The sequence below is a fragment of the Callorhinchus milii genome, unplaced genomic scaffold (genome assembly GCF_018977255.1).
Source record: "Callorhinchus milii isolate IMCB2004 unplaced genomic scaffold, IMCB_Cmil_1.0 Scaffold10, whole genome shotgun sequence".
NCBI classification, from domain to species: domain Eukaryota; kingdom Metazoa; phylum Chordata; class Chondrichthyes; order Chimaeriformes; family Callorhinchidae; genus Callorhinchus; species Callorhinchus milii.
The window spans coordinates 4,530,340-4,555,450 of NW_024704751.1; the positions used below are offsets into that span (position 1 = coordinate 4,530,340).

At 48.8% G+C, this 25,111-nt stretch overlaps 1 protein-coding gene and 1 non-coding gene across 2 annotated transcripts; both read left to right on the plus strand.

The window, feature by feature from the left end:
* Positions 1–24,202, plus strand: heatr6 (HEAT repeat containing 6). The gene is given in 23 exon segments (XM_042338557.1): positions 1–62; positions 1,459–1,528; positions 4,401–4,562; positions 5,348–5,488; positions 6,305–6,420; positions 8,748–8,862; positions 9,165–9,266; positions 9,888–10,031; positions 12,172–12,464; positions 12,845–13,022; positions 13,472–13,678; positions 14,772–14,871; positions 15,253–15,599; positions 16,165–16,287; positions 16,470–16,556; positions 16,905–17,039; positions 17,782–17,904; positions 18,408–18,532; positions 19,304–19,400; positions 21,802–22,006; positions 23,215–23,613; positions 23,616–23,758; positions 24,110–24,202. Coding segments are annotated over 23 exon segments (3,567 nt in total).
* trnae-cuc lies at positions 19,867–19,938 on the plus strand. Its single transcript has one exon. It is a non-coding gene; the product is annotated as a tRNA-Glu (tRNA).
* Positions 24,203–25,111: the final 909 nt, after the last annotated feature.

Consider the following 25,111-nt stretch of genomic DNA (forward strand, 5'->3'; position numbering starts at 1 on the left):
ATGCTGGCAGCATTCTCGCACTTAATTTCCAAGGATCCAGAGGCTTTGCTTGCTAAAGCAAGGTGGGAATGATGAACTTGTGAGTCTGGTCGCTGGCCTGGGTGGCTGTTCAAATAGGGGAGTGGGGGGGGGCAGAACAGGAGGGGTGTTAAAGCAGTCAGATCTCATGCCTGTATGTGCACACTTGGCAAGAGTCACGAGATGGTCAATTGTATGTAAACTTCTCTCTTTCCCTTCTCTCTGTATCTCTCACTCTTTCTTCCTTCCTCTTCTCTCTTCCCCCCTTTCCCTCCTCTCGCTCTTTCTCCCCCCTCTCTCACACCGCTCGCTCTCTCTTTCTCTCTTTCTGTCTCATGCGCTCTCCTCCTCTCTCTCTCTCTCTCCCCTCCAACAATCTGGCCAACATGCCCCCCCCCCCCCACTCCTCGAAAGAAATTTGGTCGTTTGTATCATGGCTGTTTGTGGAAGGTTGCTGCGCGCAAATCGGCTGCCACGTTCGCCTACAAAATACGCAGTCACTACGTTTCACAGTGAACCCCGTGAAGTGCTTTGGGATGCCCTTCTGAAGTGAAAGTCGCAAAACCAAACATAAGGATTCTTCTCCTCCTCCTCCTCCTTCTTACTTGCAGGCATTCAGGAAATGCGTTGATACGAAGTACTTCGCAAAGGATTTATTGTACACAAAGATATGAGAGAATCGTCAGCTTCAGCGCATGATGCCTCCAACTACACTCGCAGCCACTTAATTGACATATTCTGAATGATTTATGAATCGACTTCCATTGTATACTGACTTCACTGCATCGCATAGATTACGGCTTGGACCGAGTGTTTTGCTTGTGCTGTGTGCGTGTTTTTTTTGGTCAGCCAGGTTTCGGCGACGCGTACGGAAACCCGTAACGGTATCCGAACTGAGAACCCCATGCATCAAAACTCCACCTGCACATTTTCCGAGAGAGGTTATTGGAACTGAATGCGTACTCTCTTCCCTGGAGGGACCTCTCGCCTCACCTGACATCCGCCACGCCCACTTTCCAACAGCTGTCAACTTGACTGCTGTCAGGAGAGGCCGATTGATTATCCGCTTACCTGTTTCTGGAAAATATTAGGCAGGAGCCAAGGCTTCGGGGGATCCCAGAGTCTGCGATGGAGTCTAATCAGATAAAACCTTGTAGCTCGCCACTGAGAGCATTGCCTTGCAAAAGCTTTCCCTTGTCACTGATCATGGCTGATCTAATAAACCAGGAAATCCCAGTGATAAAATTCCTGATCTGTAAAAGCTTCAGTGATGTTGGAATGAAAAGATCTGCCGAGATCTAAAACTGGTGGAACAGGCTCAGTGGGCTGAATGTGCTCCTCCTATTCTGTGTTCCTAGCGGTGCCTCAATTCACAATTGAGGGAGTGAAATCAATCAGCCTCTATTAAGCCTCATATTTGGACATTTTTATCCACCAAAGGACAACCAGCAGCAGTCAAACCAAACCTCAGCACGAGTCTGCAACTCTGAGAGAACATAACGGAGGCAGAGTGAGAGAAAACAACATTGTTTTGGTACAGTCTATACCTATTTTGAAGTTGAATAAGACCCTAAGTGAATTGAATCCACCTCTCTATACAGTCTATGAGTAGTTCAGGACATGAGATAATAATCCTTGCATTTGATATAGCGTCTTATCGCAGCTTCAAGTTGTCCCAAAGCACTTCACAGAATATACTGCAAAGTGAATTGACTGTATATTTTGTGGGCGAAACGCGGCAGCCAATTGCGCACAGCAGCGTCCCCACAAACAGCTGTGGATTGAGTGACCAAATTATTATTATTATTATTGCATGCAACTGGCAGGATGGTGGAAGGTGAACTGGGTGGACCTTGGTCTTTTTTCGTCTAGCAATTCCTATGCTTGGCTGACGTGCTAAACCAGGTTTGGAACTTGCAAATGCTTCTCACTTGTCGAAATGTTTATTTTCAGCATTGTGGTAAGAGAATAAGATCGTGCCAGGCAGAATAACATGGCACTGATAGTTACTACTGGTATTAATCCTCAGTGTCGCCATTGCTTACCTAGCATGACAAGTGCTCTCAGTTAAATTTCCACTGAATCAGTTCAGCCCCGATTCCTGTGCATTTTATCATGTTGCCCCAAGCCTCCTGGCTTACACAATTAATTCAGTTTACAGGTGCAAAACCTGGATTCGTTCTCTTTTTTTTCTCTCACTCTCTTTCTCTCTCTGCAGAGAATAATATATGGCCTTTATGCAACATTAGTAAAGCAACTTTGCAGCTCAGGAATTTTATCGCTGGGGCTTTCTGTTTTATATTCAAGCCGGACATTCCTATGTCATTACTCTGGATCCGAATTTACATCCTACCACAGACACCGAACCAAGGCTTGATTTCCCCCTTGTATCGGAGTTTGATTTACAGTGGACAATCAGGAGATAGGATTCTGCAATTTTAGACTGGGATTTTTGGCAGTGAAAAATGGATCAGTCCGTTTGATTGTCTGTAAATCAACTAAATCCACACAGGCCTATATCATGTTTGACCTGGGATATGTGCTGAATTGAGGTACCAACTCTTATGATTTTATTTTCCTGGGTATGGTGGGGGGGGCCGGGGGGTAATAAGGCCAATTCTAATACCCCAAATGAGACCATTTTTGAAATGCTGCCGCGTTTCGCCCACAAATCTACAGTCAATTCACTTTACAGCATATTCTGCGAAGCGCTTTGAGACGTCGAGAAGCCGTGAAAAGCGCTATATCCAATGCAAGGATTATTATTATTATTAGATCTTATCCAATCTACGAATCGTTACGAAACAATTTTTGGTCAGCCGGGTGTCTGACCCACTTGGAATCCCAATCACCATGTTTTAACAACATCCAAACCAAAAAAACTGAGAAATACACACACCACAACAACAACAACTTGCATTTATTCACGCGGGGTAGTGTCCCAGAGCACTTAACCGGGGAATGCCGTTCACATTAGTTTCCCGGGAAGGGAACGCACGCTGCGTACCGAATCCCAGAAAGAGTTAGGCGCAGGTTGGCAAGAGCCAAAGCTTGGGAGAACCCCAGATTGTGCGTTGGGGTACCTGCTGGATTTTAAGCAGCCAAAAGCGTGGAGTTTACCATTATAGGGTTAACAGAAGCTGAGTGGTCAGAATTCCTGTACTAAATATCATACCTGGAGAGTATCTATTAAGTAAATTGCCCTGGTTCTGACAGGTAATTTGTAGGACAGATTGGTTGTAACATTCATCTTTTAACCCGCCCTTTTGCCTTATTAATCTTAGCCCTAAATGGCGTAATCCTTTTAACACGCCTTATAACGAGCTAACGATTCTTTTCATCCAATCATTCCTCAAAGCATTACACCATTATAAGTGTCTGTGCCAATCCAGGTCAGGGCTGCGAGTGTTATTGGTTTTTTTTGTTGTTGTGGTAAAATGTTGGGGAACTTTTGGGAAAACGTCAAAACAAACAGTTGCATTTTGTGTCAGACCCCATGACTTCGAGAACGGGATGAGTGACTTTGAATCGCTGAACCGTTGAGTCAGCAAAATCTGCCACAACAGCCCTGTAAACCAAAGCCCCGAGGAGCAGGGTGATTCTCGGCTGCTACAAGCAGCAAAGGTGAACGGTCGACGAACCTTGTAGGTTTGGCGTGTTCAGATGTGGAAGGAATCTTGACCAGGACCCTGGGGAGCGCTCCCTGTTCTTCTCCCCCGTCTTTATGAATAAGACTGGCCGGTCACAGGGTATATCAAGTCGCTTATCCCCTTACATTGTGTTTCACCCACAGAATATACAGTCAATTCACTTTACAGTCTATTCTGTGAAAAACGCTTTGAGACGTCTCGAAGACGTGATAAGGCCCTATATCAAATGCAAGGATTATTATTATTATTATTGCCCTGGGACAGCTGTCCTGGGCCCCACTTGTATAAATCTGACCGAAATCAAGGTCCTATTCTTACCAACAGCAACTTGGACTTACACAGCGATCTCCACGCAGGGGAGTGTAAACGTAAGGATTAGTCTGATTATTATTATTATTAGAACTTGATCGTGTAGACATTGTGTTTTACAAAACGCAGGGCAAAGAGTTATTAAAAAATACTTGGTATAAATAATTAATAATTTGAGGTCTTGGCTTTCAGTCACTGTTAACTGAGTGACTAACACAGCGCTGGTAAAATATAATTGTGCTGAGCTGAGACTCGTTCATTACAATGTTAATCCACAGGATGGGTAATTTATTCATGTTCTATCACATTTAGCTTGGATTTGTGCATCTGTATGTGCTATTATACAGGCTCCTTCAACCATGAGATTGAATTAATTACGCGTGAAACACGTGCTTTAATCAGCCACCTCTTGTGTAATTAAAGGGCTCTCTCCCTCCCCCCCCCCACTTACGCCTGCTTCCCTTTCCCCCATTACAGGATGTGTGTTCCTTACTCGTCCAAGCCTGCCGGCTTGTCCAGCTGAACAAGGAGCATCTCGTGAGCAAAGTCTGTCAGCTTATCCACCATCTACTTAACCGCTTCCAGGTAGGAACTCGAACTGTTGAAGTTAATTCTGGCCTGAGGGGGTGAGACTTGCTCCCATCCTCCGTGCTTTCCTCAACGGTGATACATTGTTTGTTCTAAAGGCTTCCCTAAGGGGTTTATTTAGTTTTTTTTTGTTTAACCCAATGTCCGACACATGAAAACTCATGACCGTGCTTAAGAGTACCCGAACCAGACCGAGAGTTCCATGCATTGCTATCTACACGTGGAAATTTCCCCGGGTCTGGAATGGAATGCGCACTCTCTTCACCCCCCGCTCCCCCCAAGAGATGCACACGGTTTACCTAATTCTAGAGAGTTTTGGGCACAGGTTAGCAAGAGCAAAGGCTTGGAGACCCGAATAGTGTGTGTTGGGGTGAGTGCTGGAGTTTAACCAGCTAAAACCGCTTAGCTTGCCGTTGAGAGGACTGTTTGTCCAGTTTACCATTTAAGCTGTGAGGAGACCCTGCTTAAATCACCCCTGAATCCTCTCCTGGACGATCAAAGGGTTATCAAGAGAGTTTGGGATGGGGAGTGAGGTGGGAGGGGTGGTGGAATGGGTAGTAGATCTTGATCTTGATAGTGCCACACTTTTTTGGTCAGCTGGGCGTCTTGACACGTGAGGAAACCCATCACCGTGCTTAAGAGTATCCAGACCAAACTGAGATTTCCGTGCGTCCCACCCACCTACAGAGTCGCTGAGGCAGGCCCCAGAAAGAGCGCTTGCCTTTCTGAAGGAACGAAATTCTGCACGGAATGAAATGCGTTTTACTCTGCTGTGCCCTCAGGTGGTTGTGGATGAGCAAAGCCTGGACTTTCTTCTGTCCTACACCATCAGAGCTCTGCGGCAATGCAACTCGTGGACTCACATCGATATACTGCAAGCTGTGGCTGCTCTCGTCTACAACAATGGACCTCGGTGCCAGAAGGTACTGTTTCAACATCAAATGGATTCTGCTTTTCGTTTTGTTTTAAATATTTATTTATTTAAGAAAAAAACCCTATCGAGGCATTTCCCTAATGTCGATTTTCTGGTTCAACAATGCACTCTTTACGTTCCTAATAATAGTAATAATAATAATAATGATAATAATGGTTACATCATGTCTTATCTCAAACAGAGGGCTTTGCACAAAGGGTTAGGCTTCTGTTATTCAGTACACTTTTGTAGGAGTTCGTTCCTGTGGTTTGCTGTGTTTTCCGTGCACTTGATACGTCACTTTTCATGTCGGGAGGACGCCTCAAAGCGCTTCACAGGATTCACTGTAAAGTGTAGCGACTGTGCATTTTTATAGGTGAACGCAGCAATTTGTGCAAATTAATATCTCACAGGTAGATTTGGAGCGAATGGCAAGTTTTGTTGGGAGGTGGTGGGGGCAGGGGACGGGAGGGATTGTTGGCCAGGACACAGGGAGAAACTCGCTCCTCTTTGAATAATGCAGTGGAATCTTTAATGTCCAACTGGCAGACATGGTCTCTTCTCATTCCAAAGCATGGCACCTTCCACAATGCAGCCCCTCCCTCTTCCCCCACTCCCCTTCCCCTCCCCAATATGGTATTAGAGTGTCAACCTAAAGTGTGATTTCCAAGTCCCGAACTGGGGCCTGAACCCACTAACTACCTTCCTACTCGGAGGCGAGAGCGCTACCACTGAGCCAGACTGACACAGAATATGTACAGCTTCTGTCAAAAACACGCACTCAGAAATGACTGGAGAAACGTTTAAATGTTACTCTCTCTTCCAGCTTCTCCCAGACCTTCTCGGAAAAGATGGAATCTTGTTGCAGCTCAGCAGCCCAACGCAGACCGATGTGGAGCTCAGGAGAGCAGCGGTCTACTGCATGGTCAACCTCTGCCTCGGGTAATCTTATCCCCTGATTACATAGAAACAGGAGTAGGCCATTCAGCCCCTCCAGTCTGTTCTGCCATTCTATAAGGTCATAATAATAATAATAATAATCCTTGCATTTGATATAGCGCTTTTCACGTCGGGAGGACGTCCCAAAGCGCTTCACAGTACACACTGTAAAGTGAATTGACTGTATATTTGTGGGCGAACGCGGCAGCCAATTGCGCACAGCAATGTCCCACAAACAGTCGTAGATTGAAAATGACCAATTTAATTATTGTTTTGGGTTTTTGGAGGGATTATTATTAGGCTCTGTGTGGAGTAAGGAAACTTGCCCAAGGTTTCGCCCTCTGCCTGGAATTGAACTCAGGTCTCTCACTTGCAAAGCGAGTGCTCTAACCACTGAGCTACAGGACTGATCTGTACCTCAAGCCCAATTACCTGCCCTTGTCCCATATCCCTTAATATCCTGATCTAAGAAATCTCTATCCGCCTCAGTCTTGCAGATGTGGATGGATCCAGCATCCACAGCCTTTTTGGGAAGAGAATTCCAGATTTCCACTACCCTTTGGCTAAAAAACTGCCTCCTAATTTCATTCCTAAATAGCCTCGCTCTAATTCTAACACTTTGTTCCCTCGTTCCGGATTCCCCTCACCAGAGGAGATAGTTTCTCTGTGGCTACCCTATCGAATCCCTTTATTATTTTGAAAACCTCAATCAGATCACATCTCAACCTTGCCCTTGGTTTGGAAGAGAGAGATAGACAGAAGCTCTTTAAGGGAATTACTGGGTCAAGTCTTTGAATAGAACGATGCAGTCAATAGATTATTATTATTATTAATAAGATAGTTTTTACTGAATTTTCTTTCCCACCGGGTTTACCTTTTTTAAAAAAAATAATTTTCCCCCTCCCCCTTTCATTTTTTGTCCCATTTGTTGACTCGCCAAATAGATTCCCCCCCTTTTTAAAAGAAAAAACACAAATACAGTAAAACTCGCAGAAGTCTGATCTGTATAAATCGTATAATCGCCTATAATCTGTCAAAATTCCATTGAATTTCCTATTAAATCCACTTCAGTTCATCTGCACTAGTCATCCAGTCCTCGGCTTTTTGGATTACGAAACTACCTTGATGACCCTTGTACAAGATGATCAAAAAGTCATGAAGTTATCCTATTATCTAAAAAAAAATATATATATATATATCATCATTTCCTTAAGACTTGTAATGGTCTCAGGACTTTTTGGTCGCCCTGTACATACATGGCCAGGTCAGGAGAAAGCTGACTTGTTAACTGAGCCACTGTTCAAGAGCCCTAGGACCCTCCCCTGCACGAGGGGCGCTATATAAATGCAAGTTGTTGTTGTTGTTGTTCTGCCTGTCCGCCCGCCCGCCCAAAGTGACCCTCCAATGTGCCCTCTGGTGGCCAAGTGGACAACTTACAAATGCCATGGTCCATTCTGAAAATACAGTAATTCATCAATTGGCCACTAGGATTTCCAACTGGTTGTCTTTCCTCCATTTTCCCTTCTCTTCTTCCTCCCCCACCCAAAACAAAAAGGATTTTCTCCTCTCCTCTCTTGAGAGCGCTGACTCTTGCTGGGTTAACGGTTACAGCAGCTTTGTGCTGACTCCTGATTGCTGCCCAAGTACACGTCAGTAGCATTTGGCCTAAACGTTGACCAAGATGAGGTTGTAAAGCTCCTCACTTATCTTGCCTCAATCGTAGCTAAATACTTTCCCCCCCACCCGCCGCCATTCTGGATTGAGCAAAATTATATATTTTTTTCGTCACACGGGGAAATACATCGTTATGGTTAAGAGTATCCAAACCACTGGTGACGAGAGTTCCACACCAAACCCTCCCCCACACAAGAAAGAACGAACCCTGCTCACCTAATTCAAGATTCTCAAGCACAGGTTGGTGATCTTTGGAGGACCTCAGATGTGCATTGGCTTTGAGATACTGCTGGAGTTTAACCAGCTAAAACCTGTAGCTTACCATTGCGAGCACTGGCTGGCAAGCTACCCACTGTTTTGTGGCTAGGACCACCTCACCCATTCGGTCTTTGGGCTTGTAGAGTTACCAGGAGCTGAACTGGAAGTATCACTGTCTCTAGGGCAAAATAAAAAAAAACCTTGCATTTGAAGTTATTTATTATAGATAAATTTATTATAGATTCAAACATGTTCACAGTATATTACAGTAATAATAATAATAATCCTTGCAATTGATATGATGTCTTATTATGTCTTTGAGCCATATATAAGTGTAAGCCAATAGACTGCGGGATGTATTGAGCAATGTCTTGCTGTTGGTTTTATCCTGGTGATAGAGTGCCTGGGCAGCCTTGCCTGGAGGAGCAGTACAGAAGTGTGTCTTTACAGACCTTCCTCACGGTGCTGAGGACTTCGAAGAAGCCTGACGTTGATGACATTACATATTGTAAGGTAACTACTGTAGCTGTTGCTTCTCTGACAAAGTCACTCCACGTGTGTCAAAATAGTGTTTACCTTCTCCTTTCAAATCTTTCCAACCATGACCTTTTGGTAGAGAGACCAAATCTCGACCATGATTTTGATTGGATGCTCTTGAGCACAGTGAAAGATTTACTCATGTGTCAGACCCCTGGCTGTGCCCCCCCCCCCCACCCCACCTTTCCTCCCCAAAACATCTGAGTGGAATATCTTGCCTCCCGCCACCCTCCCAAATGTTGTGTGTGGTTGTGATGTGACTCTGATTTCTGTTTCAGTTACTGCAGAATGGGTTGAAGGGGATCCATTCCATCCTGAGCGCAGGGAGAATGCAATTGACACAGACTGACCAGCTCGGCAGCCTCCTGGCAGCTCTGAAGGTAAGGTGTTGGGGGGGGGGAAGTAAGAGCAGATTATCAACAACAACAACAAAAAATTGCATTTGTATATCGACCCTTGTATCATCCCCAGTACGTTTGCTCTGAAGCTTTGGGGAGGTGGGGCAGGGGGGAAAGGGGCTGGTATTTACTATTCCTTGGAGGATGTCATTTCAGACCTTGGCTGTGGGTTTCCGTCAGCCTCTGGTGTGGCTGCACTTTTAGGGAAGTGGTCTTTTATCTATTATAGGATTACTAATCCTTGCATTTGATACAGCGCCTTATCACGTCTTCGAGAAGTCTCAAAGCGCTTCGTAGAATATAGTGTAAGTGAATTGACTGTATATTTTGTGGGCGAAACGTCTATTCAATATACAGCTTAAATTTTCGTTTAGGTTGCGCCTATCACGTCGGGAGGACGTCTCAAAGAGCGTCGCACAGCTGGCTGGGCAAACAAGTTAATCCACGGTAACCTATGATAACCTAAGATAACCTAAACTTGTTGTTGTAACCTAACCTAAGATAACTAAGTACAATTAACTGGTTGCTAAATAATCCAGTGATCCACAGCTCCGGTGTCTATCTCCTCATCACTGTCCTCTCTCTCTGCCCGTTTCTTCTCAGACCTACATGTTTTATGGGCTTCCGGGTGTGAACATCAAGGTTCCGGCAGCTCTTTACCCAGCGCCGATGCCCCAGTACGAAGGCTGCTCACCCTCTCAAAAGGAGCAGGCGGCAGACTCTAACAGCTCCTCGAAGCAGCCAGGGGTAAGTCCTCACCACTCAAAGCTTTCAGTCGGAGTTTGCCCTTGATGTGGCCAGACGTGTATCGGAAGGTGAAGAACTGGAGGACAGTCAAATTAAATCAAGATGTCTGGCAAATAATACTAATAATAATGCTTGCATTTGATATAGCACCTTATCACGTCTTCGAGATGTCTCAAAGCATTTCACAGGATTCGCTGTAAAGTGAATTGACTGGTACATTTTGTGAGCGAAACCCGGCAACCAATTGCGCACGGCAGCGTCCCCACAAACAGTCGTGGATTGAGTGACCAGATGATTTATTATTTATTCATTAGACAAATTAGACGCTCCCCCCCACCCCACCACCCAAACCAGCGAATGTCTCCAGCAGTAAGTAAAAGGGACGAGAATTGAAAACTCCACATACAGCTGCCGTCTAATTTGTGTTCTAACATACACAGCTGTGTTAGATTTTTTTGTTTCTGTGTGTGTTCGTGAAAGTGTGTGCGCGCAAGATAGAGAGTGAGCGTGTGTGCGCAAGCGAGAGAGTGGGCGATTGTGTGTTTGAAACAGAGAGATTGAGTGTGTTCAAGAAAGTGTGTGGTCCGGAGAGAATGTATGAACGCCTGATCAAAATTGAATGAGCGTGTGTTTGAGAGAGAGATTTTGTGTGTGTTTGTATGCAAGAGAGAGAGACTGTTTGTGTGTGTGTGTATGTGTACATGAATGCGTTTGGATCCATACAAATGAAGATGTCTCCTTGACTGAATCGCATGATGTTGTTCTGTTGTCCTGGTTTGCTTGACTGCATATTACAGGCAAGGAGATCATCCGAATATCATTATATCCTATTACAGTGCAAAATGGATCCTGCTGGAGAAATCCAATAATCCAATCCTATCTCTCCCTTCACCACCCCCACCACCCCCATCAGGCAGCCACCCATAAGTTATCTGTGGAGTCCTGTACCTCAGTGGTTAGAGCACTCGCCTTGCAGGCGAGAAACCTGGGTTCGATTCCCAGCCCTGCAAAATGTTTCCTTATTCCACACGCCTCTGTTTACCGAGCAGTAAGTAGGAACCCGGTTGTTAGTCGATTGGCGGATCGCTTTTTCGGGGATAATAATCCCTTCAAATTGCTCACTCAGTCCACGACTGTTTGTGGGGACGCTGCTGTGTGTGATTGGCTGCCCCGTTTCCCCCACAAAATATACAGTCGATTCACTTTATAGTATATTCTGTGAAGCGATTTGAGAGGTCTCGAAGACGTGAAAAGGCAATATATCAAAATGCAAAGATTATCTTGTAAACAGCTGAGTGGACTGTAAGCTGTCTGCTTTCTGGTGGATTTGATTCCTTGATTAATGGGGTGTTGCTGCAACGTCAAAGACAGCCTTTAGATTTAGTGTCAGGAGTGACATCCGGAGACCAAAGAGCTACAGGAAGGAAAATGATTGAATTAGTATCATCTTATTTTAAATGACGGTAGTAGAAGGTGGGGGAGGGGGGCCGGAGGGAGGGGTGGGGTGGGGGGAAGAATCACAGTCTTATTTGTCGTTGAGCGATTGTGTTGTGAAAGTGATGGATCTACTCAGATCTCGAGTGAGCTGTAACTGAGGACCGGGTGGATAAGAGCAGCGGTGCAGTGCTATGTGGTTTCTTGCTGCCATGTGCGCAGGATACACTTGAGAGAAGCCAGAGGTTTCCCCTTAAAGATTAGAGTTACGTAGCCTGATTCCTCCTTTCACAGCTGACCAGGAGGCAACAAAACAAAATGTGTTACTTCAAATCAATCAAATTCAATCAATCAATTCAATCATTGCACTTGATCACGGCAACTTTCATGTCAGGAGGACGGACGTACGTCTCGAAGCTCTTCACTGGATTTCACTGCAAAGCGTAGCAACTGTGTTTTTTTTAATCAACTAACGTGATTTTCTCCCACACAATACACAGTCAGTTCATTTTACGGTACATTCTGTGATGGAAGCGCTTTGAGACGTCTCGAAGACGTGATAAGGCGCTATAATCAAATGTAAGGATTATTATTATTATGTCATCATTTAATAAAGGGTCTTGTTTTTTTTTCCATGAAATTTTCATCTTCGAAAACCAAACCCGGTGATGATGATGATGGTGCTGGTGGTGGGGCAAAAAAAAAGCATAAGAAAAAAAAATCAAGATCCAAGAGTAAGAGGGAGTCGGCGGGGGAGGAGCGGAGGGAAGATGGAGGAGGGGAGGAGGCGGAGATGCTGCAGAGGTTGGAGATCGGGAAGGCGAGTACAGGAGACTCCGCGTTCAGCCTCCGCCAACCACCCAGGGGCCACTCGGACGGCACAGTGACCTCCTCCGACGGGAAAGACGCTCCGGGCTCCTTCTATCCCAGCTGGAAGAAAATCAACAGCTCCGACTCCGACTATTCCGACACCGAAGGAGGAATCCAGGGCAAATTGAGGTCAATTCCTCCTCTTCTTCTTCTTGTTGCTACATTTGGGTTTTGAATGAAAGGCGTAATGATGATGATGATGATAATAATAACAACCATCCTTGCATTTAATATAGTGCCTTATTATAATAATATAATAATAGTAATAATAATAATGCAAGATAATACTTTCATTTGGAAACCGCTCCTTATCACGTCTTCGAGACGTCTCAAAGCGCTTCGCAGAATAAACTGTAAAGTGTAGTGACTGTGTAATTTGCGGGTGAAACGAGACAGCCAATTGCGCACGGCAGCGTACCCGCAAACAGACGTGGATTCAGTGACCGTATGTATCATACATTACACTGTTACACCTCTTGCCTTACGATTTAGTTTTGCTTCGCCTGCAGGTCACTTCAAGGGAAAGTCCGCCAGGGAGCTTTGGCCTCTTTCCTCTCGACTATAAAGTCGATCGAGAAGAAGGTTCTGTATGGCTACTGGTCGTCATTCATCCCCGACGCTCCCGGGATCGGAGGTCCACAGACCATGTCGCTGATGACCATCGCTTTGAAAGACCCTTCGCCAAAGGTACGCAGACCCTTTTCCACATAAAAGGTCGATGGTATGTCCTGAAGTCAGAGAGAGAAGAGAGATGGGATACGATCTCTCTTCCTCTCTCTCACTCGGCAGGACTTGAGCTCACATAGTCTAAGCTGACACTGCCACCGCAATGCTGGGGGAGTGCTGCGTTGGCGGAGACGTTAAACTAAGGTCTCGTCTGGCACCTGTCGAGGTGGGACGTTAACAATCACCATGGCACTGCTCAAACAGAAAAGGGAGTCTGTCTCTCTCTCTCTCTCCCGGTGTCACGGCCACTTGGAATAAAATTGGTCCCTCACTTAATGGCTGTTTGTGGGACGTCGCCGTGCACAAATGGGCGGCTGAGTTTGCCTAACAAATACGCTGCTGCTTGACTTCACGGTAAATCCTGTGAAGGGTCTTTGAGACACGCTGAGGGTTTTCTGTGTGTGTCTCAGGTCCGAACCGGGGCCCTCCAGGTCATGTCAGCCATGTTGGAAGGATCAAAGCAGTTCCTGTCGGTCGCTGAAGACGCCAGCGATCATCGTAGAGCCTTCACTCCTTTCTCCTCCATCTTGGCTTCCAGCATCCGGGAGCTTCACCGTTGCCTCCTCCTCGCTCTCGTGGCAGAGTCCTCCCAGCAGACACTCACACAGATCATCAAGGTACCGGGCAGCTCTCTCTCTCTCTCTCTCTCTCTCTCCCCCACGCTCTCTCTCCCTCTCTCTCTCGTGTTCCTGTGATGCAAAGTTTAGCATTTCACTTCATGTCCGGACTGCTAAAGTTATCACTCAAGCAGTTGCTCTTTCGCTCTCGCCCATATCTCTCACCTCCCTCTCTGCTCCCCTGACACGTTCGTCGCCTCTTTCTCCCCGATCCCCGCTCCCACCCCCTCCCTCCCTCTGTCCGAGCGAGTTTACCAGAACCTTCCTCCCTCCGCCCTGGTCACCTGCACGTTACCTCGCGCCAGGCGTGCATGGCTTTACGACGACAACAATAACAATAATCCTTGAATTTGATACGGCGCCTCATCGTGTCTTCGCGACGTCTCAAAGCGCTTCACGGAACGTACTGTAAAGTGAATGGACCGCATTATATTTTGTGAGCTTTGTCTTGATCTGGCCTCATTGTTCCTCTCCTCCCCTCCCACCCCTGTGTTCTCTCTGACACCGCCTGGTTTTCATCAATCACACTCCCACCAGCTCCTCAGAGGAGCGGAGCACAAAACAGAATATTTTTGCCTGTTCAGGTGGACGTTAAAGATTCCCACTATGACGCTCTTCGAGAAGGGAACGGAGGTTCTCCCGGGCTCCTGGCTAACGTGCTTCCCGACTTGACAGTCAATTCGCTTTTACGCCATGTTGTGTGCAGCGCTTTTGGACGTCTCAACGATGTGAAAAAGTGCTGTGTCAAATACAAGGATTATTATCATTACTTTAAGGTTGATCGTGGCCGAGGGCAGGACCTGGCTGTCAGCAAAATGGTCCACCGTGTCCGTCAGCAATACCTGTGCTTTACAGTAACCCCTGTGAAGAGCTGAGCCGTGTTGCGATGTTATAGAAGCAAAGTTGTCTTCTGATTGTAGTGACTGTGTCTTTGACAGTCCAGGTGGGGACGGTATCCCACCATTAATCTGTTTTCCCCCTCTCTCTCTCTCTCTCTCTCTCTTAGCTTTCAGGGCTCTTTGTTATCTCGGGTTAATTAACTCCGTGATCCTCTTTCTCTTCCCCCCCTCCTTTTATTTCCTTTCCGAATCAGTGCCTTGCGAATCTGGTCACCAACGTGCCATACACCCGCCTGAAGCCGGGACTGCTCACCCGGGTCTGGAACCAGATCAAACCTTACATCCGCCGCAGAGGTCGGTGCTCGCTCGCTCGCCCACTTGATGTTTACCCGTGAGAGAAGGTGGGGGGGGGAAGCGTTCCCCCTCACCCGCCCGGGGTGATAAACCCACAATCCCCTTACTTACTGGGTTGAAATCCAGCCTCAAATCCTACCTTTTTGAAGGAGCCTATGATCTCCCTCCCTCCCACCCTCCCTCCCACTCCCTCTCTCTCTCTCTCCCTCCCTCCCACCCTCCTCCCTCCCTTCTTGTTGCTGCTGCTGTTGCTGCTGCTGTTGCTGCTGCTGTTGTTGTTGTTGCTGCTGCTGCTGTTGTTGTTGCTGTTGTTGTTGCTGTTGTTGCTGCTGTGGTTGTTGTTGTTGCTGTTGTTGACCCATACTGCGCTTCCTCTCACAGACGTGAACGTCCGGGTGTGCAGCCTGTCCCTGCTGGGGGCCATCGTGTCCGTACAGGCCCCTCTGGCCGAGGTGCAGCTCCTCCTGCAGCAGCCCAGCTCCTCGGGGGTCCCGGGGGCCGCTCACGACTCGGAGAACTGGCGGAAGCCGCAGCCGCAGGCGGGGGGCCGTGCCGGGGAGACGGAGGGCGGAGCTGAGGGCGGGCCGAGCGAGCTCCGCTGGCTGGTGCAGCTGTGCGTGTCCATCATTACCGTCCCCAAACAGGAGCCACAGTCAGACAGCGACGTCTCCATGGGGCCCACGGGAGGCCTGTATGAGCCCTCGCCGGTCAGGGTGGAAGCCCTGCAGGTCAGTCACTACTCTCTGCTCTGATCGTAGTCTTTTTTTTGTTGGGTAGGGGGGGCGCAGCGGGGGGGGCGGCGTGGGGGGTTCAGCCAGGTGTCTGACACACCCGGGAACGCACAGCACCGTGCTCAAGAGCATCCCAAGCCCAACTGAGAATGATTCCACGCATCCCGCCCCTACCCACGGACGTACCAGAGACAGGCTGTTGGAACGATGGCCATCCAGTAACAGTGCTAACGATGAATATCATAGTGAGCGCGTGAACTCGATTCAGTGCTCTTTCACGTCAGGAGCGCGGCTCAAAGCTTCGCCGCCTTTACTGTTAAATTTACTGTTTCTAAAAATCTCTTGGTGGTTTTCTCTGCTTGTGTGTGTGTGTGTGTGTGTGTGTGTGTGGGGTGGGGGGTTGTGGGGTGGGGGGTTGTGGTGAGAGGAAGGAGAGAGAAATGTGGAGTAGGCAGGAGTGGATGGGGTGGGGGAACGGGACGGAAATCATAGAAATCAGGGCGGGGGAGAAATGGGGGGAAATGCGGGTTTGACGCCTCTTACTCTCTGTTTGCTCCTCCAGGTGATGGCCCTGCTTATCAAGGGCTATTTCACAATGGCCCAGGGCTCCCTGCTGGAGCTCGGGGAAGTGGCTTGCAAATGCATGGAGGAATCGGATCCGTCCATTCAGCTGCACGGAGCCAGGGTAAGGAGACCTGTTGGGGACTGAAGTCAGCAGCAAGCCAACAAATTTGCGTAACATTTGGCGACTTGCGAATCTCTGACTGTCCAGCGCCTTCAGACGTCTTCCCGACGTGGAAGGCTCTGTACGGGTGTAACTTGTTGTCGTCGTGGGTGTTCTGATTGGGGATGGCATCTGTGTTTCAGCTGCTGGAGGAGTTGGGGTCAGGGATCGTTCAGCAACATAAGCAGGAGTCTCCTGTGGCCATCGATCAAAGGGTGCCAGTCAGCCAGGTATGTCACTGTTTCTGTCAGAGGGGGCGGTCGGGGAGTGGGGAGAGAAAGAGAGAGAGAGAGTGGGAGGGAGGGACAGAGAGGAGGAACAGGAGGGAGAGGGGGAAGGGGAGTGGGGGAGAGGGGGAAAGGAGGAATAATAATCATACACACACACAGTCACACTACTTTACAACATATCCTATGACGCACTTTGCGACATCTCGACAATGTGCCGCTCTACCCCCCGGCTCGGGGTCAGGCTCCACCACTGTTAAGCGCTCTGAGACACTACCCTGCGTGGAGGGCGCCGTATAAGTGTAAGTTGTTGTTGTTGAGGCTTCATTCAGATGTTGTCTCCAAACGCAGGTTACGACCTTTTGGTTGCGGATGCTGAATGGTCCTCTCCCAGCGGCATTACAGAACAGCGAGCACGCCACACTGCAGACCAGCGCCTGTGATGCCATCTCCTCCATATTGCCAGAGGCTTTCAGCAGTCTGCCGGTAAGCGCCGGGCCGGAAATACAGTGGAGTCCTGTAGCTCAGTGGTTAGAGCACTCTCCTTGCAAGTAAGAGACCTGGGTTCGATTCCCGGCCAGGGAGAAACCTTGGGCAAGTTTCCTCACTCCACACGCCTGATAATAATCCCTCAAGAAAAAAAANCCCAATAATAAATTGGTCACTTCAACCCACGACTGTTTGTGGGGACGCTGCTGTGCGCAATTGGCTGCCGCGTTTCGCCCACAAATATACAGTCAATTCACTTTACAGTCTGTTCCGTGAAGTGCTTTGAGGCGTTCAGAAGACGTGAAAAGTGCTCTTATCAAATGCAAGGATTATTATTATTAGATTATATCAAATGCAAGGATTATTTATTGTTGTTAAACAGCAGCTTGGGAATCCCGAGTCGTGGTGTGTTAGCCGACACGTATTGGAACATAGTTTCTCGCCTGGCTTAGTTGGTAGAAGTTTCGCCTCTGAGTCTAAAGGTACTCCGAGCCACTACGCCCTGAAACTATGGAGCTCTCTGCCTTAAGTCCCCCGCCTTGCACCCTCCTTGCCTGTCTTCAGATTGTCCCTGAAGATCTTCCTCTTCGACCGTGCCTACTGTTACCTCCCACCCCCCCACTCTCCCCCCGGGGTGAACTATGTAATGCTGGCATCCCCTTTTCACTGAGGGTGCTGTACGGCTGCAGATGGCGACTTGTAACTGAGCTGAATTGTTGATGGATTTTTGTTTTGCCAGAACGAGAAGCAGATCCTGTGCATCACCGTGCTGCTGGGACTGAATCACAGCGAGAACCTGCTGGTGAAGGCAGCAGCCGTCAGGGCACTGGGGGTCTACGTCCTGTTCCCCTCGCTGCGACAGGTCAGCCCGATCCCTCATTAACCTCTTTAAAGGCAATGCAGAACCACTTCAAAGCTCTGCCGCTCTGAAAATGCTACGTATCAGATGTGACCATTATTTTTATTGGTAAATTGGGAGGAGGCTATCCCATTGTGCCTGTTTGTGCCCTGTGTTGGCGGTAGCTCCCCCACCAGCTCCAATCCCATTTCCCTGCTTCCTCTCCATACCGTTTAAAAGTTGTTTCTCTCTTTCTTCCCCGCCGCCGCCCACTCCCCCCCCCCCCCGCTTCCTAAATATTTATCCAATTATAATAACAATAACCCTTACCGTTTGATACAGCGCCTTATCACGTCTTCGAGACGTCTCGAAGCGCTTCACAGGATATACTGTCAATTGAATTGACTGTGTATTTTGTGGCCGAAATGCCTTGAGATTTGGTTGAACTCTCCCTCTTTTTCTTTCTCTCTCTCTCTCTCTCTCTCTCTCTCTCTCTCTCTCTCTCTGTCTCTGTCTCCGTGTACCAGGACGTGATGTTTGTGGCCGACACCGCGAATGCCGTCCTGACCTCCCTGGATGACAAGTCCCTGAACGTCCGCACCAAGGCTGCCTGGTCACTGGGCAATCTCACCGACACGCTGATTGCCAACATGTACGTACACCGCTTCTCCGCTGGAGCTCGTGCTCTGGCACCGTACAATCTTCCTCTGCGTTAGAAGGTCGATGTTTAACAGGTGTTTAACGTGTGCACTGTCCCATCCACCCCCCCACCGACAGAGGGGGGGCGAACTTTCAGCCACTCCGCCCACGCTTTGTGGAATCCCATTCCAACGTCCGTCTGCCTCGCCCCCTCCCCTCCCCTCCTTGCCTTTTGAAGCCCACCCCCCACTTAAGTCCGATCTTTACAACCATGTTTTTCGGTTGTCTCCTCCCAGCCTTGCTTGCTCGCTCGCTTGCTTGGTTACTCACTCACTCAGCTCCTCACCCCCCTACAATGACTAAATTAAAATTTTAAATAACCCCCGCCCCCCACCCCTGCCTAAAGACCTTCCTTTTTGATCGTGCTTACGGTCACCTCCCCTCCCACTCTTCCCCGTGGCTTGTTGTCGGACTCTGCCAGCTTTGGTGTTGACACAAAACTGATAAGGATCTTGCACCAACCCTGTTACATTAATTTCCATGTGGAACTTTGTCTGAGTCGGGGTCAGACTCCGCCACTGTAAAGCGCTCTGGGATGCTGCCCTGCGCGAAGGTCGCTATATAAATACAAGTTGTTGACAAGCCGTCCGCGGTTAGACCTCTGTTTAAGAGCTCCGAGACATTACCCCACGCGAAGGGCACTATATAATCGCAAGTTGTTGTTGCAATAAACGGAGTGAGAGCCAGCGATCTGACTCGTGTCGCCTTGTTGCTCCCTCCGCAGGGAATCCATGGGCCTCGGCTTCCAGGAGGAGTTCTCAGACCTGCTGCTGCTCAAGATGTTGCGATCGGCAACTCACGCGTCCAACGACAAAGACAAGGTGTGGCCTGAGCCGCAGAGCTGTGCACTCCCAACTCGTGAGCAGATCCTCATTGCTGCTGGCAACCCAGCACGGAAGGAAATATCTTCCAAGAGTTTCATTTCACCCCCCTCCTCTATTTCCCCCCCACCCCTCCTCTATTTCCCCCCCACCCCTCCTCTATTTCCTCCCCCATCCCACTCTATTTCCCTGCCAACCCCCAGCCCCCTCCCACCCAGGCCCTAAAATAAGGTGAATTTATCACAGCCTTTCAGTAGCTGTTAAATGTGCCACACAAAATTGGTCTTTGAAAGCACACACAGAGCGATGCTGAATATTGAAACTGTAATGACAAAGGGTCGAGGTGCTCACGACACACTGTGCTGCATCTATTTATAACCCGATGACAGACGAAGGCAGTCGCCTGCCTCACGTGGGTTTATAAGAACAAAGGCTGTTGTGTTTTGAAGGGATATAAGGGATGTGGAGTCCTGTAGCTCAGTGATTAGAGCGCTCACCTCTCAAGCGAGAGACCCGGGTTCGATTCCCGGCAGGGCGAAATCTTGGGCAAGCTTCCTTACTCCACACGCCGGATAGTAATCCCTCAAGAAAAAAACCCAATATTAAATTGGTCATTTCAAACCACGACTGTTTGTGGGACGCTGCTGTATGGAATTTACCTGTCGCGTTTCACCCACAAATATACAGTCAATTCACTTTATAGCATATTCTGTGGAGCGCTTTGAGACATCTCGAAGACATGAAGCACTATATCAAATTCAAGGATTATTATTATTATGTAATATTATGTAATGGGGCAGCAGGTTTCCCATTCTCGGCCTGGCTCAGTTGGCAACGCTCTCTCCTCTGAGTCAGAAGGTTGAGAGCTCAAGCCCAGCCGCTCTCTGCCGCTCTCTCCCCTGTGGAGGAGTTAAAGATCCCGTGAGTTTCTCCCCCTGGCCAGTAATACCAGAGGAAAAAGATTGGTCATTCACTTCACCTCTGTTTGTGCAAATTGGCTGCCACGTTCGCCTACAAAATACGTGGTCTTTTACACTGGACAGTAAATCCTGTGAAGTGGTTTGAGACATTCTCCTGACATGAAACTCACAAGCTATATCAAATGCCAGGATTATTATAACCCTGTGCGCGTGTGTGTGTGTATTTTTGTGTGTGTGTGTGTGTGTGTGTTGCGTGTGTGAGCGAACATTCTCTGATCTCGCAGTTATATATAATTATAGTTATATATAATCACTCCGCCTCGCCTCCTCCTTAGCCTCCTTCAAGTCCCGCCTCAAAACCCTCCTCTTCGACCATTCCATCAGTCACCCCCCCTTTCCCTCCCCTCTCTTCCCCCCCCTGACCCCAGCTCGGGTCTGTACACTGTCTAGTGTCTTGGGACGTCCTCCCGACGTGAATGGCGCTATGCAAACGTAATCTTGTTGTTGTTATCTATTGCGGAAGAGGTTAATGATCCTTAAACTATAAATCCCTCTGTGCCCATGGAATTAAGAGCCACATTTATTCTGTCAGGGTGAGGGGGGAAAACACACCCTCTTGAAAGGACACAGGACATTTACTGTGTGTTTCACAAGAATATTCACACAAGAATGTTAATTTTGTTTTAAGGTCGTTGCTTTACACTGCGGGAACAATTGGAATAATGGAACGATGCTGTGGAGTGTAATTCAGGAGTGTAATTGCGAGGCATAATTTAAATCTGTTTCCCCATCAAAGCTGCCTCCCACACCTCTCTCATCGTCTATTCAAGGCTGTGCCAATTAATCCAAGTGACATTTCTCCAAGCGGCAAATTTTATTTACTCTGCAAATCGTGACTTCATTGATCTCTTTTCCTCACCCCCAACTCCCCCCACCTCCCACCCCCCTCCCCCCGCCCAGTGCAACAAATTTTATTTGTAATATCTGATCTCTGAGATAGTCCCTGGTGTAACATGCTGCTCCTAGTGTGCATGTGTGGGATGACTCATTCTTTCTCCTTTTGGCCGTGCTTTCAGCTGCTGTAGAATTCTCTCCCTCAATCCGTGACTTGGCCCCCCCCTCCTGTTCCATTTTCAGATCACGCCCGAACACCTTCCTCTTCGACCGCGCTTACAGTCACCTCCCTTTCCCCCCACCCACCGGCTCGGCATCAGGCTCTGTCACTGTTAAGCGCTCCGAGACTCTACCCCACTTGATGGGTGCTATCAAAATGCAAGTCGCGGTTTCGGCTGCATGCCCGGCTGACGGACAGGGAAGTTGACCCAAAGGCGGCAACTCTTGCTGCTGTCCACTAGCGGGTGAACAAGAGGAGCCGGAGGTGGGTTATCTCTGCCGCCCCCTCCCCTGTGGAGGAGTTACCAGCCTTCATTCAGCGTCTCTGGTCTCAGCTCGTTGCCTATGACCTTGTCTCTGCTTTCCAGGTGAAGAGCAACGCAGTGCGAGCCCTGGGGAACCTGCTGCACTTCCTGCAGCTCAACCACATCGCCAAGCCCCAGTTCCAACCCGTAATCGAGGATTCGATTCAGGCTCTGATCCGCACCGTCCAGAGTGAAGCCACCATGAAGGTGCGCTGGAATGCCTGCTACGCTCTGGGAAACATGTTCAAGAATCCAGCCCTTCCACTCGGTCAGTGCAGTGCTCGTTTTGTCCATTTTCTCCCCCGTACGAAGTCGCTATAGCTGGGTCCCGGGTCGCTTTGCTTGGGAACTCGGGGACATAACGAACCGGAGTAGGCGATTCAGCCCCTTGAGCCTGTCCGCCCGTCCGCCTTGGAGGCTTTGCTTGGGGATATGGTTCTGGAACCATTTTGTTTGAGGTGCAGTTCTTGGATGCTTTGCCGGGATCTAGTTGTGGGACAATGTATTGTGTCTGAGGCTTGCTGTCATGGCATGGTTGAGTGGATCGATGGGTGTCTATGGGAGCTGGGATGTGGAATGCCCTATCTGGAACTATCTGGAACAGTAGCTTGAAGAGGGAATTAGGTAAATACATGCACCCAATGTCCTAACGCACTGAAAATTTCTGAGGCTTCAGGTTACCATTTGGCTCAGTTGGAGGCACTCTCTTGATTCTAAGCTGAAAGTTACAGCTTTGCCTTTCTGCGGTCAGCTCACAGTCTAGGCTGACCCTCTAGCGCAGATGTGAAAGGCGCTGTACAAATGTAATTTTCTGCTGCTGCTGTTGTTCTGGGGGAGAAGCCGTACACTTGTCGGATTTGACGTCCTTCGGATGAGATGCCAAACCGAGATCCTGGCTATTGATCGGGTGGATGTTGATGATGCCATTGCATTCGAAAGGGGAAAGAGAGTTTCTCAGCAGTGTCCTGACCGACAATAAATTAATGTGGAGTCCTGTAGCTCAGTGGTCAGAGAACTCGCTTTGCAAGCGAGAGACCCGGGTTCGATTCCGGGCAGGGTGAAACCTTGGACAAGTTTCCTTACTCCACACGCCTGATAATAATCAAGAATAAAAGACAATAATAAAATTGGCCGCTTCATTCCATGATTGTTCGTGGGACGCTGCTGTGCGCAATTGGCTGACACATTTTGCCCACAAAAGTCAATTCACTTTACATTTATTCTGTGAAGCGCTTTGAGACATCTAGAAGACATGATAAGGAGCTATATCAAATGCAAGGATTATTATTATTATAGTCCAGATAAGATGAGTCAACCCCAGGGAGAGAGGCTGTTCTCCTCTGTTTGCTCACAGTTCTTCACTCCTGACCCTCCGTCAGGCCTCTGCCCTCCACACTGTTGTTGTTCTTCTTCTCCTCCTTCTTCTCCTCCTCCTTCTCTTTCTTCTTGTGACTTTGTGTGCGTCTCTCCTCACAGCTTCGGCGGCCTGGGCGAGCCAAGCCTTCGGGGCTCTGACCTGGGTGGTGAAAACCTGCAAGAACTTCAAGGTCCGCATCAAGTCGGCCATGGCGTTGTCGGTGCCCACCCGCCGGGAGCAGTACGGCAGCCGGCAGCAGTACGCGGAGATCTGGAACGCCCTGGTGCTGGCTCTGGAGAAGAGCGAGGAGACTGAGGACTTCCTGGAGTTCCGCTACTGCGCCAGCCTCCGAGCCCGGCTCTGCCGCACCCTCCTCCACCTCCTGCCCCTGGCCGGGCCTGACGACCTGGCCTGCGTGCGGGTCAGCATTGCGGAGAAGGGAGGCCTGATCAGGACCTTCATGCTGCGCTTCCTGCGCTCGAGCGTGGACCCAGAGGAGGCGGGAGCCAGGCCGAACCAGAGGAGGAGAGGCGAAGGGCGTTGCTGAAGGCTTTCGAGCACGTGGGCACCCTGCGGGAGGTGTCGGAGTCGGGGCCGGGGGATCAGGAGCTGGTGGCTGCTTACCTGGGAGAGATGCTGGAGTGTTGCACGGAGTCGGAGCAGGTGCAGAACGGCCTGGTAGAGGGTCAGGAGTGAAGAGCTCTGAGCAAAGAGTGGGGGGGTGGTAAGGAGGAGAGAAGAGAGGGAGGTGGGGGGTGAAGAGAGCGAGGGGGTGGGGGAGAAGAGAGTGAGTGGGGGGGGAGAAGAGAGCGGGGGGGGCGGAGAAGGGGGGGGATGAAGAGGGGGTTCTGTCTGTCTCTAAGGTTTCCTCGTTAAATATTATGGAGAGGTTTGTGCCTCACATGACGCTGAACTGGCCCAACAGAGCAGGCTGTGCAGAGAGATTGGCAGTGCTGGCAGATGGAATGGTTTTTTTTTTCGGCATGCGTATGACCTATTTCTTCCTCTCCCCAGGTCGCGGGTGGCGCCACGACGCTGTTCCCAACGCGCGTTTCAGAAAGTGCCCGCCCCAGCCAGGATTCCCTCGACAAACCTCTCGCCAGCTAAAGGGAGTAATTGATCCCGAGCTCTCTGGGTTTGATGGCCAACACAGCAGAGAAACAGGGACTCTTTTTAAGTAGGTGCTGTTCGGACACCTCTGGGGGATGTTTTTCACTTAGAATGCCCCCCTCCCCACCCCATCAGATTCCAAACCTCCCTCCCTTAAGGTCGGGAATTGAGAACTCCCAAGCGATTCCCAAAGACAGTGCCTCTTCTGTACAGCGTTGAGTGGCTTTCCTAATTGTTACTTAAGAAATACAGGTCATTGCTTCGGATCGTGGGTGAGATCCCTGAGCCACACACATCATCGTGTGGCCTCAGAGGTTTTCGCTCGCTCCAGTCAGATTTCTATTTTTAAGAGTCCTTCCTTGACCATCAGCTGCTTGTTTCTCTTTAACATGTTTGGTTCTGATAATTGGTCCGTTTCAGAGGCAGAAGGCGAGGGAGGAGGGCTGGGGTGGGGAGGAAAAGAGATTACACCAGGAGCCAGATTTATTTTATTCTCTTAGAAGTGTCCAATTTCAAAGCGTCCGGATTGCAAAGCCTCCAGAATCTGGGAAGTTCTGCTAAAAACGGGTCTATTCTGAAGCTGCTTTCCTGCAAAAAAAANGCTTCCTTTTTAAAGAGAAGCGGCTTTAGAGTTGAGACTGAATTCAGCAGGTTGCCGACTTCTGGACGCTCGGAAATCCTTCGAAAATCAAGTAAATCCAGACCAGAAAATCAGTAAGTCAACGCCAGGGTTAACCGTGACATCTTCTGTCCCTAAATAAGGTCTTGGCCTTATTCGGCATTTGTGCAATTGAATGGTTGAGGTACAAACGAGAAAGAAATTGGGCTTTGGTATCTGGAACCTCTGAGTGCAGAACGCATTAGATCAGGGTAGCTCGCAGCTCGGGAGGGAGCAGAGAAAGAAAG